Source organism: Amia ocellicauda, chromosome 14 (genome assembly GCF_036373705.1).
Source record: "Amia ocellicauda isolate fAmiCal2 chromosome 14, fAmiCal2.hap1, whole genome shotgun sequence".
NCBI lineage: Eukaryota > Metazoa > Chordata > Actinopteri > Amiiformes > Amiidae > Amia > Amia ocellicauda.
This window is the reverse complement of record NC_089863.1, coordinates 14341858-14356607: the sequence shown is the minus strand read 5'-3', so window position 1 is coordinate 14356607 and position 14750 is coordinate 14341858. Positions and strand designations below refer to the sequence as shown.

The 14750-nt window shown below is 39.5% G+C and overlaps 1 protein-coding gene across 1 annotated transcript; it reads left to right on the top strand.

The window, feature by feature from the left end:
• The first annotated feature begins 2834 nt into the window (after positions 1-2834).
• On the top strand, positions 2835-13552 carry LOC136767297 (trichohyalin). Its single transcript, XM_066721070.1, has 3 exons — positions 2835-11438; positions 11820-11921; positions 12176-13552. Exons 1-3 carry the CDS (start codon positions 3185-3187, stop codon positions 13495-13497), a joined length of 9678 nt encoding a protein of 3225 aa, XP_066577167.1. The 5' UTR covers positions 2835-3184; the 3' UTR covers positions 13498-13552.
• The last annotated feature ends 1198 nt before the right edge of the window (positions 13553-14750 follow it).

Genomic DNA, 14750 nt, shown 5'->3' with positions numbered 1-14750 from the left:
GCAGCAGCCTGAGGATGCAGTTGTATTAATTTATATATTTTTTTGGCCACACTGATAATTGTGACCCCTGTGTGGTTTGTGAGAGAGGTGCTGCTGCTTTGCCTTCGCTGTGACTTCGCAGAATGCATGGCTTCTGTGTGCTCCTGTGGACACAGTGTAGCAGGAGACGTAGATGAATGAAGACAAATAGAGCTGACATACAGAACTGCATTGATAATGCACGGAAGGGGAGTTTGTTATGAATAGTTGGTTGCACAGCTGAGATCAAGGTTTGGCATTCTGTTAGAGAGATCGGAGTATGTCTATATATATATATAGATACATACTGGGTGTGAATTGTCGTCAGGGATTGTGGGGATTTTCCACTTCTACTTTTTTTACTCCTCCCCCTCTGGTCGTTATATTTTATCCCTGGTGGGGAAACGGTATATCCAGCTTGACCACCTGCCAGCGGGATCACCGTAACTCTGCATTGGATGATAATGAATGAATGAACTATTGGTATCAGACATACAATTCCAAAGATGATCTTGCCAAACCTATATAAAAACACTGAACACCTACAGTAAAACCACAGAGTAAAAGCATGCTAAGAGAGTGAAAATCCTAAGTACATTTATTGTATCGGGGGTGAAACTGCATCACAACGCCATTATTTCACAAAGTCACAAGTCATTAAGTCACAAATTAACACCAAAACTTGTGAACGTTAAAAATGTAGAGTGTACGCTGCTCAGTGTGCTCAACCTTGAAACCTGAATCGAACAAAAGTGAAAGTGAAGGTGAGTTTTAGAATGTTTCTCACAATGTTTTTGTGAAAGCAACATCATTTCAATTAATTGTATAGCTTCCATTACATTTTCCTTTAATGATCAGCCCACTAGCATAATGAACATGAGCTTGGCCTTGCAAGTAGCCTGTTTGGCAGGTCATGTTTTCCATTAAGAATTAAACAAAATTGATGATATTGCTAAATGTATATTTTACACAAATGTTTAATACAGATCATATTCAAATAAAGATATCCCAATGCTGCCTAAATATAAATATATAATATAAAAATATTTATTTCTGTAATGTTTTCTAATGCCTGATTAAAGTGTTAAGTGCCCAAAAATGTCTCTCTTAAATTCGTGCTTCTTCTGAGCTGTGTTCTTAGTTCTGTCCATTGAATAGCCTAGGTTATTTTTATTTATTTAAACTTTATTTAAATAAGCAAGCCAGTTATTAAGTTTTCATGCAGAAAAGCCTACCTGTACTAGATGGAAATGTGTTAATGAAACATGGCTAAATAAAAGGTCAAAAGTAGTTGACTAAATGGTGCTTTTTTCAGTGATTCATATATATTATTCCATGGTTTCCCGCTCGTATTTGGTGTCTGGCCAAACAAATGTGTGAACACTGAGAAGAAATATACCACAAAAAAACTATATTAAAACACAAACCAACTCCCCCCACACACAAACACTCTCGCATATGTATCCTCCCATCAGATTTTTTCACAAATCTCATTATATATATATATATATATATATATATATATATATATATATATATCTGTATATATCTGTATATGTTTGGATTGCAATACCCTTAGACCACTATTTGTGAAGAAAATGCTGAGGATATTGTTCTTTTCCCTGTAGAGAAGTCATCCTTTAAGAGAGACTATGTTCCCAGCCCTTCTTCCACCGGGCTGTCTAAAGTTGGGGAACTGAGGATCATTTTGCTGGGAGAAAGTCAGTCTGGGAAAAGTGCCTCCAGTAAGACAATCCTGGGCAGAGCGGAGCCTGTGACCACTGAAAGCACCCGGTGCACTGTGGAGCGGGGGAACATAGCAGGGAGAGATGTTGCTGTGATTGACACACCCAACCTCTTTGACTCTGGACATGCAGATGACTACATACCCCTGGACATCCGGAAATGTTTCACAATGACTAACACCCGTAGCCATGCCTTCCTCTTGGTCATTCCTCTGGCCCCATTGCAAGTGAGGAGAGATGCCAAGGAGAGGCTGCAGAGAGTATTTGGGCCAGGGGCAGAAAGATACACTATTGTCCTCTTCACGCATGGAGACAAGCTGCAAGGGCCAATAAACACTTCCATTGACTCAATTCAGCAATTGCTTAATGATTTTGAAAACCGATGGCACGTGTTCGACAACAGCAACACCAGCGATCAAACACAGGTCACAGAGCTCCTGAAGAAAATTGAAATGATGATAGAGAATGACAGGGAATACAAGATGGAATTGTACTGGCAGTGTGAGAATGGGACCGAGGAGCAGGATAGGAGGCAGTTTAGTGTTCTCACTAGCAAAACACAGCACAAAGGTGAGTTTAATACTGTGTCTATTGTGCCTATTTTCCTCAATTATTTCTATTAAACAAGACAACCTATGCATATTGTGTAACGTGTTCTGATGTTCTTAGGTTAAGATGCTCTGATTCTTAAGTTACGTTTATTATTCTCACAGTATTTCAAGAAAGGAAATCTGACTGACTGCAAAAGCTATGTATTTTTTTACAATTTTGATGTTAGCAAGGAATTCTTTAGGAAATTTCACATCAGTTTTACACCGGACTACAAAAGAACACATAAAGGTTATGAATGAGAAGATGCCAATAATGTCTTGCTTATGTAGCTGCTTATGTTCAATTGATGTACCAGTTGAAGCCACGTACTAGTTCCAAGTAGTATGAACAAATATTTTCATAAAATAGGAATATGATATTCTAATACTGATATTCAGATATATGCTTGATAACTTTTATATGTTAACCTTTCAGTTACAGGACCCACTTATGCCTCAAATCAAAGAACCAAGAGGAAGACCAGCATTCCTGCTCATGAAAAAAAACAACGTAACACCTTTGGCCTAAGGATAGTGCTTCTGGGGAGGACCGGAGCTGGGAAGAGTGCAGCAGGAAATACCATCTTGGACAGAGAAGAGTTTCCTTCTATAGCCAGTAACATCCAGACGTGCATTCAGAGAAGAACAAAGGTGGACGAGAAGTGTTTAGTCTTGGTCGACACTCCAGATTTGCTCAGCTTGACCACCTGCCAGGAACAGGCTTGCCTTGAAATCCAGAGGTGTTTATTGCTGTCATCTCTGGGCCCCCATGCTTTCCTGTTAGTGCTGCAGCTCAGTAGATTCACAGAAGAGGACAAGCAAGCCCTCCAAATGATGAAAGACATTTACGGGGAGGCTGTTCTGAACTACACCATAGTCCTCTTCACCCATGGAGATTCTATTGGAGAAGAGACAATTGACCAGTACGTGGAGAAAAAAGGTGGAGACTTACAGAAGCTCGTGGAGCAATGCGGGAACAGGTGTCATGTTTTTGATAACACTGACAAACACAACCGGGCTCAGGTGACAGAACTGCTGATGAAAATAGAGGAGATGATACTTGGGAATGATGGCAGCTTCAAGTGTGAGGAGACAGGACAAGGGCTCAACATTGGATCGCAAAAAACTGAAGTACAGATCAGGAGAAGTAAAGAGGGAGGGCAAACTACAATACTGCAGTTAAGCAGGGAAACACGGACAGATCAAGGGAAACAGCTCAGCAAGTTAGAGAAGATGAGAAGGGAGATAAACTTCAGCAGAGACAGAAGGATTTGTAGAAAGAGAGGTCAAGAAGAAGAACACGGAAAGGTTAGAATGTTTCTTGACAAGGAAGTGGACGGCGGAAAAGAAGGGATGCTGGAGTTTGCAGAAAGCTTCAGGGAGGTCAAGGTGGAAAAAGAAAAATACCAAGACAAGGAGAAGGAAGTTGAGGAGGTGAAAGAGAAAGGTGAAAAAGAATTGAACAGCAGATTGGATATCCTAAAACTGACACTGGAAGAAGGATACAGAAAAAGAGAGGAAGACATGAGAAATGAATATGAAAGTACAAGAGCACAGACAGAAGCAGAGTTGGAAGGTCTAATTGGAAAACTGAGAGAAGAACTTCACGAGATGAGGGAGAAATATGAAAATGAGACAGAACAGATTAAAAGGAAATTTGAAGAGGAAAAGGAAGTGGAAGAAGTGAGATTGAGAGAGAGTTTTGAAGAGAGTCGATGTGAGACAGAGAGAGAGCTGAAGGATAAACTTTCAAAGCAGAAGAAAGAATTAGAAGAACTGGAGCAGAAATACCAAGACAGGGAGAAGGAAATGGAGGAGATGAGAGAGAACCATGTTCAAGAACTGAGCAGAACTGAAGACAATCTAAAATTAACCCAGGAAGAGAGATGCAGAAATAATCAGGCAGAGCTGAGGGAGGAGAATGAAGAGAAACACATGAAGAGGGAAACAGATTTGGAAAATCAAATTGAGAAACTAACAGGGGAATTACATATGATGAAGGAGAAATATCAGACTGAGATGGAAGAGATGACAAGGAAATTGGAGGAGGAAAAGGCAGTGGAAGAAGTGAGATTGAGAGAGAGTTTTGAAGAGAGTCGATGTGAGACAGAGAGAGAGCTGAAGGATAAACTTTCAAAGCAGAAGAAAGAATTAGAAGAACTGGAGCAGAAATACCAAGACAAGGAGAAGGAAATAGAGGAGGTGAAAGAGAAAGGTGAAAAAGAATTGAACAGTAGATTGGATATCCTAACACTGACACTGGAAGAAGGATACAGAAAAAGAGAGGAAGACATGAGAAATGAACATGAAAGTACAAAAGCACAGACAGAAGCAGAGTTGGAAGGTCTAATTGGAGAACTGAGAGAAGAACTTCACGAGATGAGGGAGAAATATGAAAATGAGACAGAACAGATAAAAAGGAAATTTGAAGAGGAAAAGGCAGTGGAAGAAGTGAGATTGAGAGAGAGTTTTGAAGAGAGTCGATGTGAGACAGAGAGAGAGCTGAAGGATAAACTTTCAAAGCAGAAGAAAGAATTAGAAGAACTGGAGCAGAAATACCAAGACAAGGAGAAGGAAATGGAGGAGATGAGAGAGAAACATGTTCAAGAACTGAGCAGAACTGAAGACAATCTAAAACTAACCCAGGAAGAGAGATGCAGAAATATTCAGGCAGAACTGAGGGAGGAGAATGAAGAGAAACACATCAAGAGGGAAACAGAGTTGGAAAATCAAATTGAGAAACTAACAGGGGAATTACATATGATGAAGGAGAAATATCAGACTGAGATGGAAGAGATGACAAGGAAGTTGGAGGAGGAAAGGGGTGTGGAAGAAGAGAGATTGGCAAAGAGTTTCAAAGAGAGTCATTGTGAGACAGAGAGAGAGCTGAAGGATAAACTTTCAAAGCAGAAGAAAGAATTAGAAGAACTGGAGCAGAAATACCAAGACAAGGAGAAGGAAATGGAGGAGATGAGAGAGAAACATGTTCAAGAACTGAGCAGAACTGAAGACAATCTAAAACTAACCCAGGAAGAGAGATGCAGAAATATTCAGGCAGAACTGAGGGAGGAGAATGAAGAGAAACACATCAAGAGGGAAACAGAGTTGGAAAATCAAATTGAGAAACTAACAGGGGAATTACATATGATGAAGGAGAAATATCAGACTGAGATGGAAGAGATGACAAGGAAGTTGGAGGAGGAAAGGGGTGTGGAAGAAGAGAGATTGGCAAAGAGTTTCAAAGAGAGTCATTGTGAGACAGAGAGAGAGCTGAAGGATAAACTTTCAAAGCAGACAAGAGAACTTGAGGAACTGGAACAGAAATACCAAGACAAGGAGAAGGAAATGGAGGAGATGAGAGAGAAACATGTTCAAGAACTGAGCAGAACTGAAGACAATCTAAAACTAACCCAGGAAGAGAGATGCAGAAATATTCAGGCAGAGCTGAGGGAGGAGAATGAAGATAAACACATCAAGAGGGAAACAGAGTTGGAAATTCAAATTGAGAAACTAACAGGGGAATTACATATGATGAAGGAGAAATATCAGACTGGGACGGAAGAGATGACAAGGAAATTGGAGGAGGAAAGGGGTGTGGAAGAAGAGAGATTGGCAAAGAGTTTCAAAGAGAGTCATTGTGAGACAGAGAGAGAGCTGAAGGATAAACTTTCAAAGCAGAAGAAAGAAATAGAAGAACTGGAGCAGAAATACCAAGACAAGGAGAAGGAAATAGAGGAGGTGAAAGAGAAAGGTGAAAAAGAATTGAACAGTAGATTGGATATCCTAAAACTGACACTGGAAGAAGGATACAGAAAAAGAGAGGAAGACATGAGAAATGAACATGAAAGTACAAAAGCACAGACAGAAGCAGAGTTGGAAGGTCTAATTGGAAAACTGAGAGAAGAACTTCACGAGATGAGGGAGAAATATGAAAATGAGACAGAACAGATAAAAAGGAAATTTGAAGAGGAAAAGGCAGTGGAAGAAGTGAGATTGAGAGAGAGTTTTGAAGAGAGTCGATGTGAGACAGAGAGAGAGCTGAAGGATAAACTTTCAATGCAGAAGAAAGAATTAGAAGAACTGGAGCAGAAATACCAAGACAGGGAGAAGGAAATGGAGGAGATGAGAGAGAACCATGTTCAAGAACTGAGCAGAACTGAAGACAATCTAAAACTAACCCAGGAAGAGAGATGCAGAAATAATCAGGCAGAGCTGAGGGAGGAGAATGAAGAGAAACACATCAAGAGGGAAACAGAGTTGGAAAATCAAATTGAGAAACTAACAGGGGAATTACATATGATGAAGGAGAAATATCAGACTGAGATGGAAGAGATGACAAGGAAATTGGAGGAGGAAAGGGGTGTGGAAGAAGAGAGATTGGCAAAGAGTTTCAAAGAGAGTCATTGTGAGACAGAGAGAGAGCTGAAGGATAAACTTTCAAAGCAGAAGAAAGAATTAGAAGAACTGGAGCAGAAATACCAAGACAAGGAGAAGGAAATAGAGGAGGTGAAAGAGAAAGGTGAAAAAGAATTGAACAGTAGATTGGATATCCTAACACTGACACTGGAAGAAGGATACAGAAAAAGAGAGGAAGACATGAGAAATGAACATGAAAGTACAAAAGCACAGACAGAAGCAGAGTTGGAAGGTCTAATTGGAAAACTGAGAGAAGAACTTCACGAGATGAGGGAGAAATATGAAAATGAGACAGAACAGATAAAAAGGAAATTTGAAGAGGAAAAGGCAGTGGAAGAAGTGAGATTGAGAGAGAGTTTTGAAGAGAGTCGATGTGAGACAGAGAGAGAGCTGAAGGATAAACTTTCAATGCAGAAGAAAGAATTAGAAGAACTGGAGCAGAAATACCAAGACAGGGAGAAGGAAATGGAGGAGATGAGAGAGAACCATGTTCAAGAACTGAGCAGAACTGAAGACAATCTAAAACTAACCCAGGAAGAGAGATGCAGAAATAATCAGGCAGAGCTGAGGGAGGAGAATGAAGAGAAACACATCAAGAGGGAAACAGAGTTGGAAAATCAAATTGAGAAACTAACAGGGGAATTACATATGATGAAGGAGAAATATCAGACTGAGATGGAAGAGATGACAAGGAAGTTGGAGGAGGAAAGGGGTGTGGAAGAAGAGAGATTGGCAAAGAGTTTCAAAGAGAGTCATTGTGAGACAGAGAGAGAGCTGAAGGATAAACTTTCAAAGCAGACAAGAGAACTTGAGGAACTGGAACAGAAATACCAAGACAAGGAGAAGGAAATGGAGGAGATGAGAGAGAAACATGTTCAAGAACTGAGCAGAACTGAAGACAATCTAAAACTAACCCAGGAAGAGAGATGCAGAAATAATCAGGCAGAGCTGAGGGAGGAGAATGAAGAGAAACACATCAAGAGGGAAACAGAGTTGGAAATTCAAATTGAGAAACTAACAGGGGAATTACATATGATGAAGGAGAAATATCAGACTGAGACGGAAGAGATGACAAGGAAATTGGAGGAGGAAAGGGGTGTGGAAGAAGAGAGATTGGCAAAGAGTTTCAAAGAGAGTCATTGTGAGACAGAGAGAGAGCTGAAGGATAAACTTTCAAAGCAGAAGAAAGAAATAGAAGAACTGGAGCAGAAATACCAAGACAAGGAGAAGGAAATAGAGGAGGTGAAAGAGAAAGGTGAAAAAGAATTGAACAGTAGATTGGATATCCTAAAACTGACACTGGAAGAAGGATACAGAAAAAGAGAGGAAGACATGAGAAATGAACATGAAAGTACAAAAGCACAGACAGAAGCAGAGTTGGAAGGTCTAATTGGAGAACTGAGAGAAGAACTTCACGAGATGAGGGAGAAATATGAAAATGAGACAGAACAGATAAAAAGGAAATTTGAAGAGGAAAAGGCAGTGGAAGAAGTGAGATTGAGAGAGAGTTTTGAAGAGAGTCGATGTGAGACAGAGAGAGAGCTGAAGGATAAACTTTCAATGCAGAAGAAAGAATTAGAAGAACTGGAGCAGAAATACCAAGACAGGGAGAAGGAAATGGAGGAGATGAGAGAGAACCATGTTCAAGAACTGAGCAGAACTGAAGACAATCTAAAACTAACCCAGGAAGAGAGATGCAGAAATAATCAGGCAGAGCTGAGGGAGGAGAATGAAGAGAAACACATCAAGAGGGAAACAGAGTTGGAAAATCAAATTGAGAAACTAACAGGGGAATTACATATGATGAAGGAGAAATATCAGACTGAGATGGAAGAGATGACAAGGAAGTTGGAGGAGGAAAGGGGTGTGGAAGAAGAGAGATTGGCAAAGAGTTTCAAAGAGAGTCATTGTGAGACAGAGAGAGAGCTGAAGGATAAACTTTCAAAGCAGACAAGAGAACTTGAGGAACTGGAACAGAAATACCAAGACAAGGAGAAGGAAATGGAGGAGATGAGAGAGAAACATGTTCAAGAACTGAGCAGAACTGAAGACAATCTAAAACTAACCCAGGAAGAGAGATGCAGAAATAATCAGGCAGAGCTGAGGGAGGAGAATGAAGATAAACACATCAAGAGGGAAACAGAGTTGGAAATTCAAATTGAGAAACTAACAGGGGAATTACATATGATGAAGGAGAAATATCAGACTGGGACGGAAGAGATGACAAGGAAATTGGAGGAGGAAAGGGGTGTGGAAGAAGAGAGATTGGCAAAGAGTTTCAAAGAGAGTCATTGTGAGACAGAGAGAGAGCTGAAGGATAAACTTTCAAAGCAGAAGAAAGAATTAGAAGAACTGGAGCAGAAATACCAAGACAAGGAGAAGGAAATAGAGGAGGTGAAAGAGAAAGGTGAAAAAGAATTGAACAGTAGATTGGATATCCTAAAACTGACACTGGAAGAAGGATACAGAAAAAGAGAGGAAGACATGAGAAATGAACATGAAAGTACAAAAGCACAGACAGAAGCAGAGTTGGAAGGTCTAATTGGAAAACTGAGAGAAGAACTTCACGAGATGAGGGAGAAATATGAAAATGAGACAGAACAGATAAAAAGGAAATTTGAAGAGGAAAAGGCAGTGGAAGAAGAGAGATTGGCAAATAGTTTCAAAGAGATTCATTGTGAGACAGAGAGAGAGCTGAAGGATAAACTTTCAAAGCAGAAGAAAGAATTAGAAGAACTGGAGCAGAAATACCAAGACAAGGAGAAGGAAATAGAGGAGGTGAAAGAGAAAGGTGAAAAAGAATTGAACAGTAGATTGGATATCCTAAAACTGACACTGGAAGAAGGATACAGAAAAAGAGAGGAAGACATGAGAAATGAACATGAAAGTACAAAAGCACAGACAGAAGCAGAGTTGGAAGGTCTAATTGGAAAACTGAGAGAAGAACTTCACGAGATGAGGGAGAAATATGAAAATGAGACAGAACAGATAAAAAGGAAATTTGAAGAGGAAAAGGCAGTGGAAGAAGAGAGATTGGCAAATAGTTTCAAAGAGATTCATTGTGAGACAGAGAGAGAGCTGAAGGATAAACTTTCAAAGCAGACAAGAGAACTCGAGGAACTGGAACAGAAATACCAAGACAAGGAGAAGGAAATGGAGGAGATGAGAGAGAAACATGTTCAAGAACTGAGCAGAACAGAAGACAACCTAAAACTAACCCTGGAAGAGAGATGCAGAAATATTCAGGCAGAGCTGACAGAGGAATGTAAGGATAAAGTATTCAAAAGGGAAACAGAATTGAAAAATCAGGTTGAGGAACTAACACGGAAATTAGTTGGGGTGAAGGAGAAATGGAAGATCGAGATGGAAGTGATGGAAAAGGCAGTGGAAGAAAATAGATTGAGAAAGAGTTTCAAAGATAGTTGTGAGACAGAGAGAGAGCTGAAGAATACACTTTCAAATAAGAAATACCAAGACAAGGAGAAGGAAATGGAGGAGATGAGAGAGAAACAGAGCGAACTCAAGGAGGGATTTAACACAGAAATTGAGAAGGAAAAAAAGAAGCACCAAGAGGAAAAAGAGAGGGAATTCAAGGGTATGAGAAAAAGGACTGTGGAGGAACTGGGAAGGAGATCAGTAGATCTTCAACAGAAGTCAAGTCATGATTGTATAAGTCAGAAAGAGGTGTTGAAGTTAGAACATGAAAAAGATTATCTCAGAGAAGATGAGACAGAAGGGGATATGACAAGAGAGGGAGAATGGGGAGGAAAGAGGAAACTTCAACAGCAACTGGAAGAGCAAAGAAAAGCATCTGAACAGCTGCAACAGAAGTTTGAAGAGGTCCAGAATCAGGAAACCCAGCTGAGGGAGAGACTTGAAGAAAAGAGCAGAGAATTAGAGAAACTGAACCAGAAATACCAAGAAAAGCAGAAGGAAATAGAGAAGATGAAAGAGAAAAGCAGAGAGGAACAGAGTAGAAGAATGGACCTTCTAAAACCAATGCAGGATGAAGGAAACAAACATAAGCTAAGAGAAGAAAATGAAGGGAAAGAGACTCAGAGGGAAATAGAGCGGGAAGGTCTGACAGAACAATATTTTGAAAACCAACTGAAGAACTTCAAGGACACAAGGGAGTGCACTTCTAAAGATCAGCTCAGTGTGGTGCACGTTCATGAGAGGGCTGCAAGAAATGATGGAGAGCAATGTGCATCTCGAGATTTTCAAGAGCTGATTACAGAAATGAGTAAGTGTGAAGAGCTGAGATGGAGATCTGAACACCATGGGATATTGGCTGAACAAAAGGAAAAGCAACTGAGAAAAGTAGAAAGAACATTGGACCAAAAACAACACAATGAAAATGAGAAGGTCGAAGAGAAATATGACCAAAAGATTACTGGTAGAGTAAGTGCACTCAGGAAGCTGAAGAATGAGATTGAAACTGAGAAGCGAAAAGCACAACAGTTCAATGAGAAGTATAAAGCAACATGTGAGGCAGCTGAGCAGGAAAAGAAGAAGTACAATGAAAATTATTACAATTTACTCAAGAAATCAAAAGACGAGCATTGCAAGACAGATAAAAAACTGAAGAAGCTGCACAAGAGACTGAAGGAGGTGGATGAATCCAGACAGACTGAGAAAATAAGCAGAACTCAGGGGAACAATTCTACAAGTATGTTAACACTAGTTCAATTCTTGTAAAAGACTGAGAAGTAGTAAGGATACTATGATATTAAGGTGCTGTGACTGTGGCTGTGTTGAGAGGTTTATATAGAAAACAAATACGTTAAATAATTATTAAGGTGTTTTTTTCAGGAATACTATGCCTTTGAACCACCATCTCTGTAGTCTTTCTAATACACTGAAAAACAAATAAAATATTTACATACATACAAATATTTAAAATATGCTATGTACTACAGAACATTGTTATCCTTTATTTTTTAAATAGTTATTTCTGTACTTTTTGCCCTACCAGCCTTCACCAAACTTGACTAAGCCACAGGTCACCTCCATGGTCTTCAACATTTCACTTGATTTAATTTGTTTCCAGTGCCTGAAAGTGGGGCTGGAGCTGTGAAGGAAGAAAAAGGAAAGAAGAAACATGGAATCCCCCAGAAGAAGAGAAAATACATGGATCTCAGCTTCCCTCCAAGTAAGTCTGCCTTAGACAGTAATATTGATTACTGGTTGATTGATAGTGATTAGTATATGACCTTTATGGTTTTCTTTTGCCAGATAAAAATTCCATGATTTATATATGCAAATGTGTTTACTAAGGTGTCAGTGCCTACAATTAGTTTATATGAGTAGATAACACTTATGAATACATGCAAATATTTGGGAAAAACAACAACATACTTTACACAGGTGTCAAACTGAATATTTTTCTATTTGTTTTTTGTGCAGTTTCTGGAACAAATTTGGTTGTAAGCCAAGAAGACATGCTGAGCCTCAACTGGACTGAGCTGAGGTTGGTTCTGCTGGGCAGGACTGGGGCTGGAAAAAGTGCAACAGGAAACACCATCCTGGACAGAGAGGAGTTCCACTCTGAAGTCAGCCCATCTGCAGTGACAAAGCAGAGCAAGAAGAGCAAAGGACAAGTGGCTGGGAGACAGGTGGCTGTGGTGGACACACCAGATTGGTTCCATGGTGGACTTTCCCAGGATGAAATTGATTTGGACATTAAGAGGTGCATAAACTTGTCTTCTCCAGGGCCCCATGCTTTTCTCATGCTGATACCAATTGGTCTTATCCTAAAAGTTAAGGAATTAACAGAGACTCTTAGAGCTTTTGGAAAAGGGGCTGAACGGCATACAATTGTCCTCTTTACACACGGTGATGAAATTAATGGTAGGACAGCAGAGCAGATTGTGTGCAAAGGTAATAGGGAACTGCGCAGCTTTGTTGAGAAATGTGGGCACAGATACCATGTTATTAATAACAGCAACAGGGGAGATCCTGCACAGGTCACAGAGCTACTGGAGAAAGTTGAGAGTTTGGGCAAAGAAAGCAACTTCTACAGCAGTTTCAGATACTGGGCAGCAGAAGAAACCATACAAGAGAGGCAGAGGAAACTCATGAAGCAAAAGTTTGTGAGAGATCTGAGCCAAAAGCAAGAGGAGCTGAAGCAGAAGTACCAGGGAGAGTATAACAGTTGGGTGAAGGACACACTGGATACACTGGATGAAAGGGATGAAGGGAGGAGAGAAACATTAGAGAGGGAGCTTAGGCAACACTTGGAGGAGAAGTGTGAAAATACCAACCAGTCAGAGAAGCTGGCAGAAAGATGTGATGAAAACCAATGTAGAGAGAGGTCAAAAATGGAGACAATGAGACTCCTGCAGGTGGATCATGGCAAGCCGTACAAATGGAGAAGAGGGGAGCAACAAAAGGACTTTAGGGAGCAGGGAGTGGATCTTCTCAGGGTGGGATGGAGCAGATCTGGGTGGAGTAAGAGAAGGCACCTCCAGGGGGATTGTTGGAGGTGCCTGGAGGAGAGTTATAGAACATACTTCGAGAACAGGTTCTGGGAGGAGATGGTTGAATCCATTAAGAGTGAAAGGCAAATGGCGAGAGAGGAGGCTGAACGATGCTGCGACTTTATCAAACCACATATAAATGCAGTCAGCAACCAGGAGGAATGTGTAGGACACAATATATCTTCCAGAAGGATAGGCATCCCAGATTACAGCTGGCAGATAAGACCACACATCTTATTATCTGAGTAGGAACTGTAATAAATAAATACAGTGTAGCCCATGGTGTTCCTCAGATGTAAATTTGTAAGCAATAAAATGTATTGTAATATTAAAATTGTGTTTAATTTTGTGTTTTTATTCATGATCATATAAACTTTTTTATAATTAAAAAAATCAGATTTTAGTAATTAATACACATGGACATGTATGGATACAACAACTAAAATATGGAAAACCTGTATTTAAGTTTCATGAATACTCAGTATTCAGTACTTCCACAATACAGATTTCAGGAAATTAAAAGAAAAAGCACTACTTGGAAACCCTTACTACAGTGTACCCATCCTGTATTTACACAGTAACAAGTGAATTGACCATGTAGTTTATATATAGTTAAAGATTAAATACTAGTAGCAATAATGTAATTACAGCACAAGCTTACATACACTTAACAAGTAGTATGGCTTAATTACATGTAGTGTGGTTATTTAACTTGACATGTAAAATGGTGCAAACATTTGTGATGTTACTGATGACCTGAAACTCATCCTTTGTTACAGTGTAACAAAAAGTGATGATCAGCACCAATTGTTTCCCTTTTGAAAAATAGAATGTACACGAAACAGCTCATAAGTGCCTTGAAATGCATTGATCTGTTTCTGGCAAAGGAAGTATTGTACAAACTAATGCTAAGGGGCACACAACTAACCAACATTATACATTTCCCTTCATCTATGAACATAAAGACAGTGAATTTTAAGTCCTTACAAAGGTTACGGACTTGGATTTTAATCATTCTTACCTTACACTATTACAGGCCAGTAGGTTGCAGCAGTGAAGTTAAAACTCAAGAGACTTCTTGTGTGTTTAGATGTGTGCTCTTCTCTCAGTGTAACGTTCTGAATTTAAACTTTATACATGGCATAAATTCAACCTGTTTTGAAATGTGAGCAAATAATTGTATATACACCTTACATGCTGCCAAATAAAACATTGAACACTAAAACATATTGTGAAGACTATTCTAATGTCACGTTTTGGAATTGTAATATTACTTAAGGTGACAATAAGCAAAAAGTAAAAAACACATAAACAAGTGATATGTGAATGCCTTATGAATCATAGTAATTACAATAAAGCTCAGTGTAAAACACTAGGAAGAGTACTGTATTATAGTGATAAAGTGATAGCTTTTACCATGTAACAACAGTAGATAACCCATGTAAGTAAGTGTAAAGCCACATTAAAAATAGAACAGAAAGTGGTATAAATATATATACAAT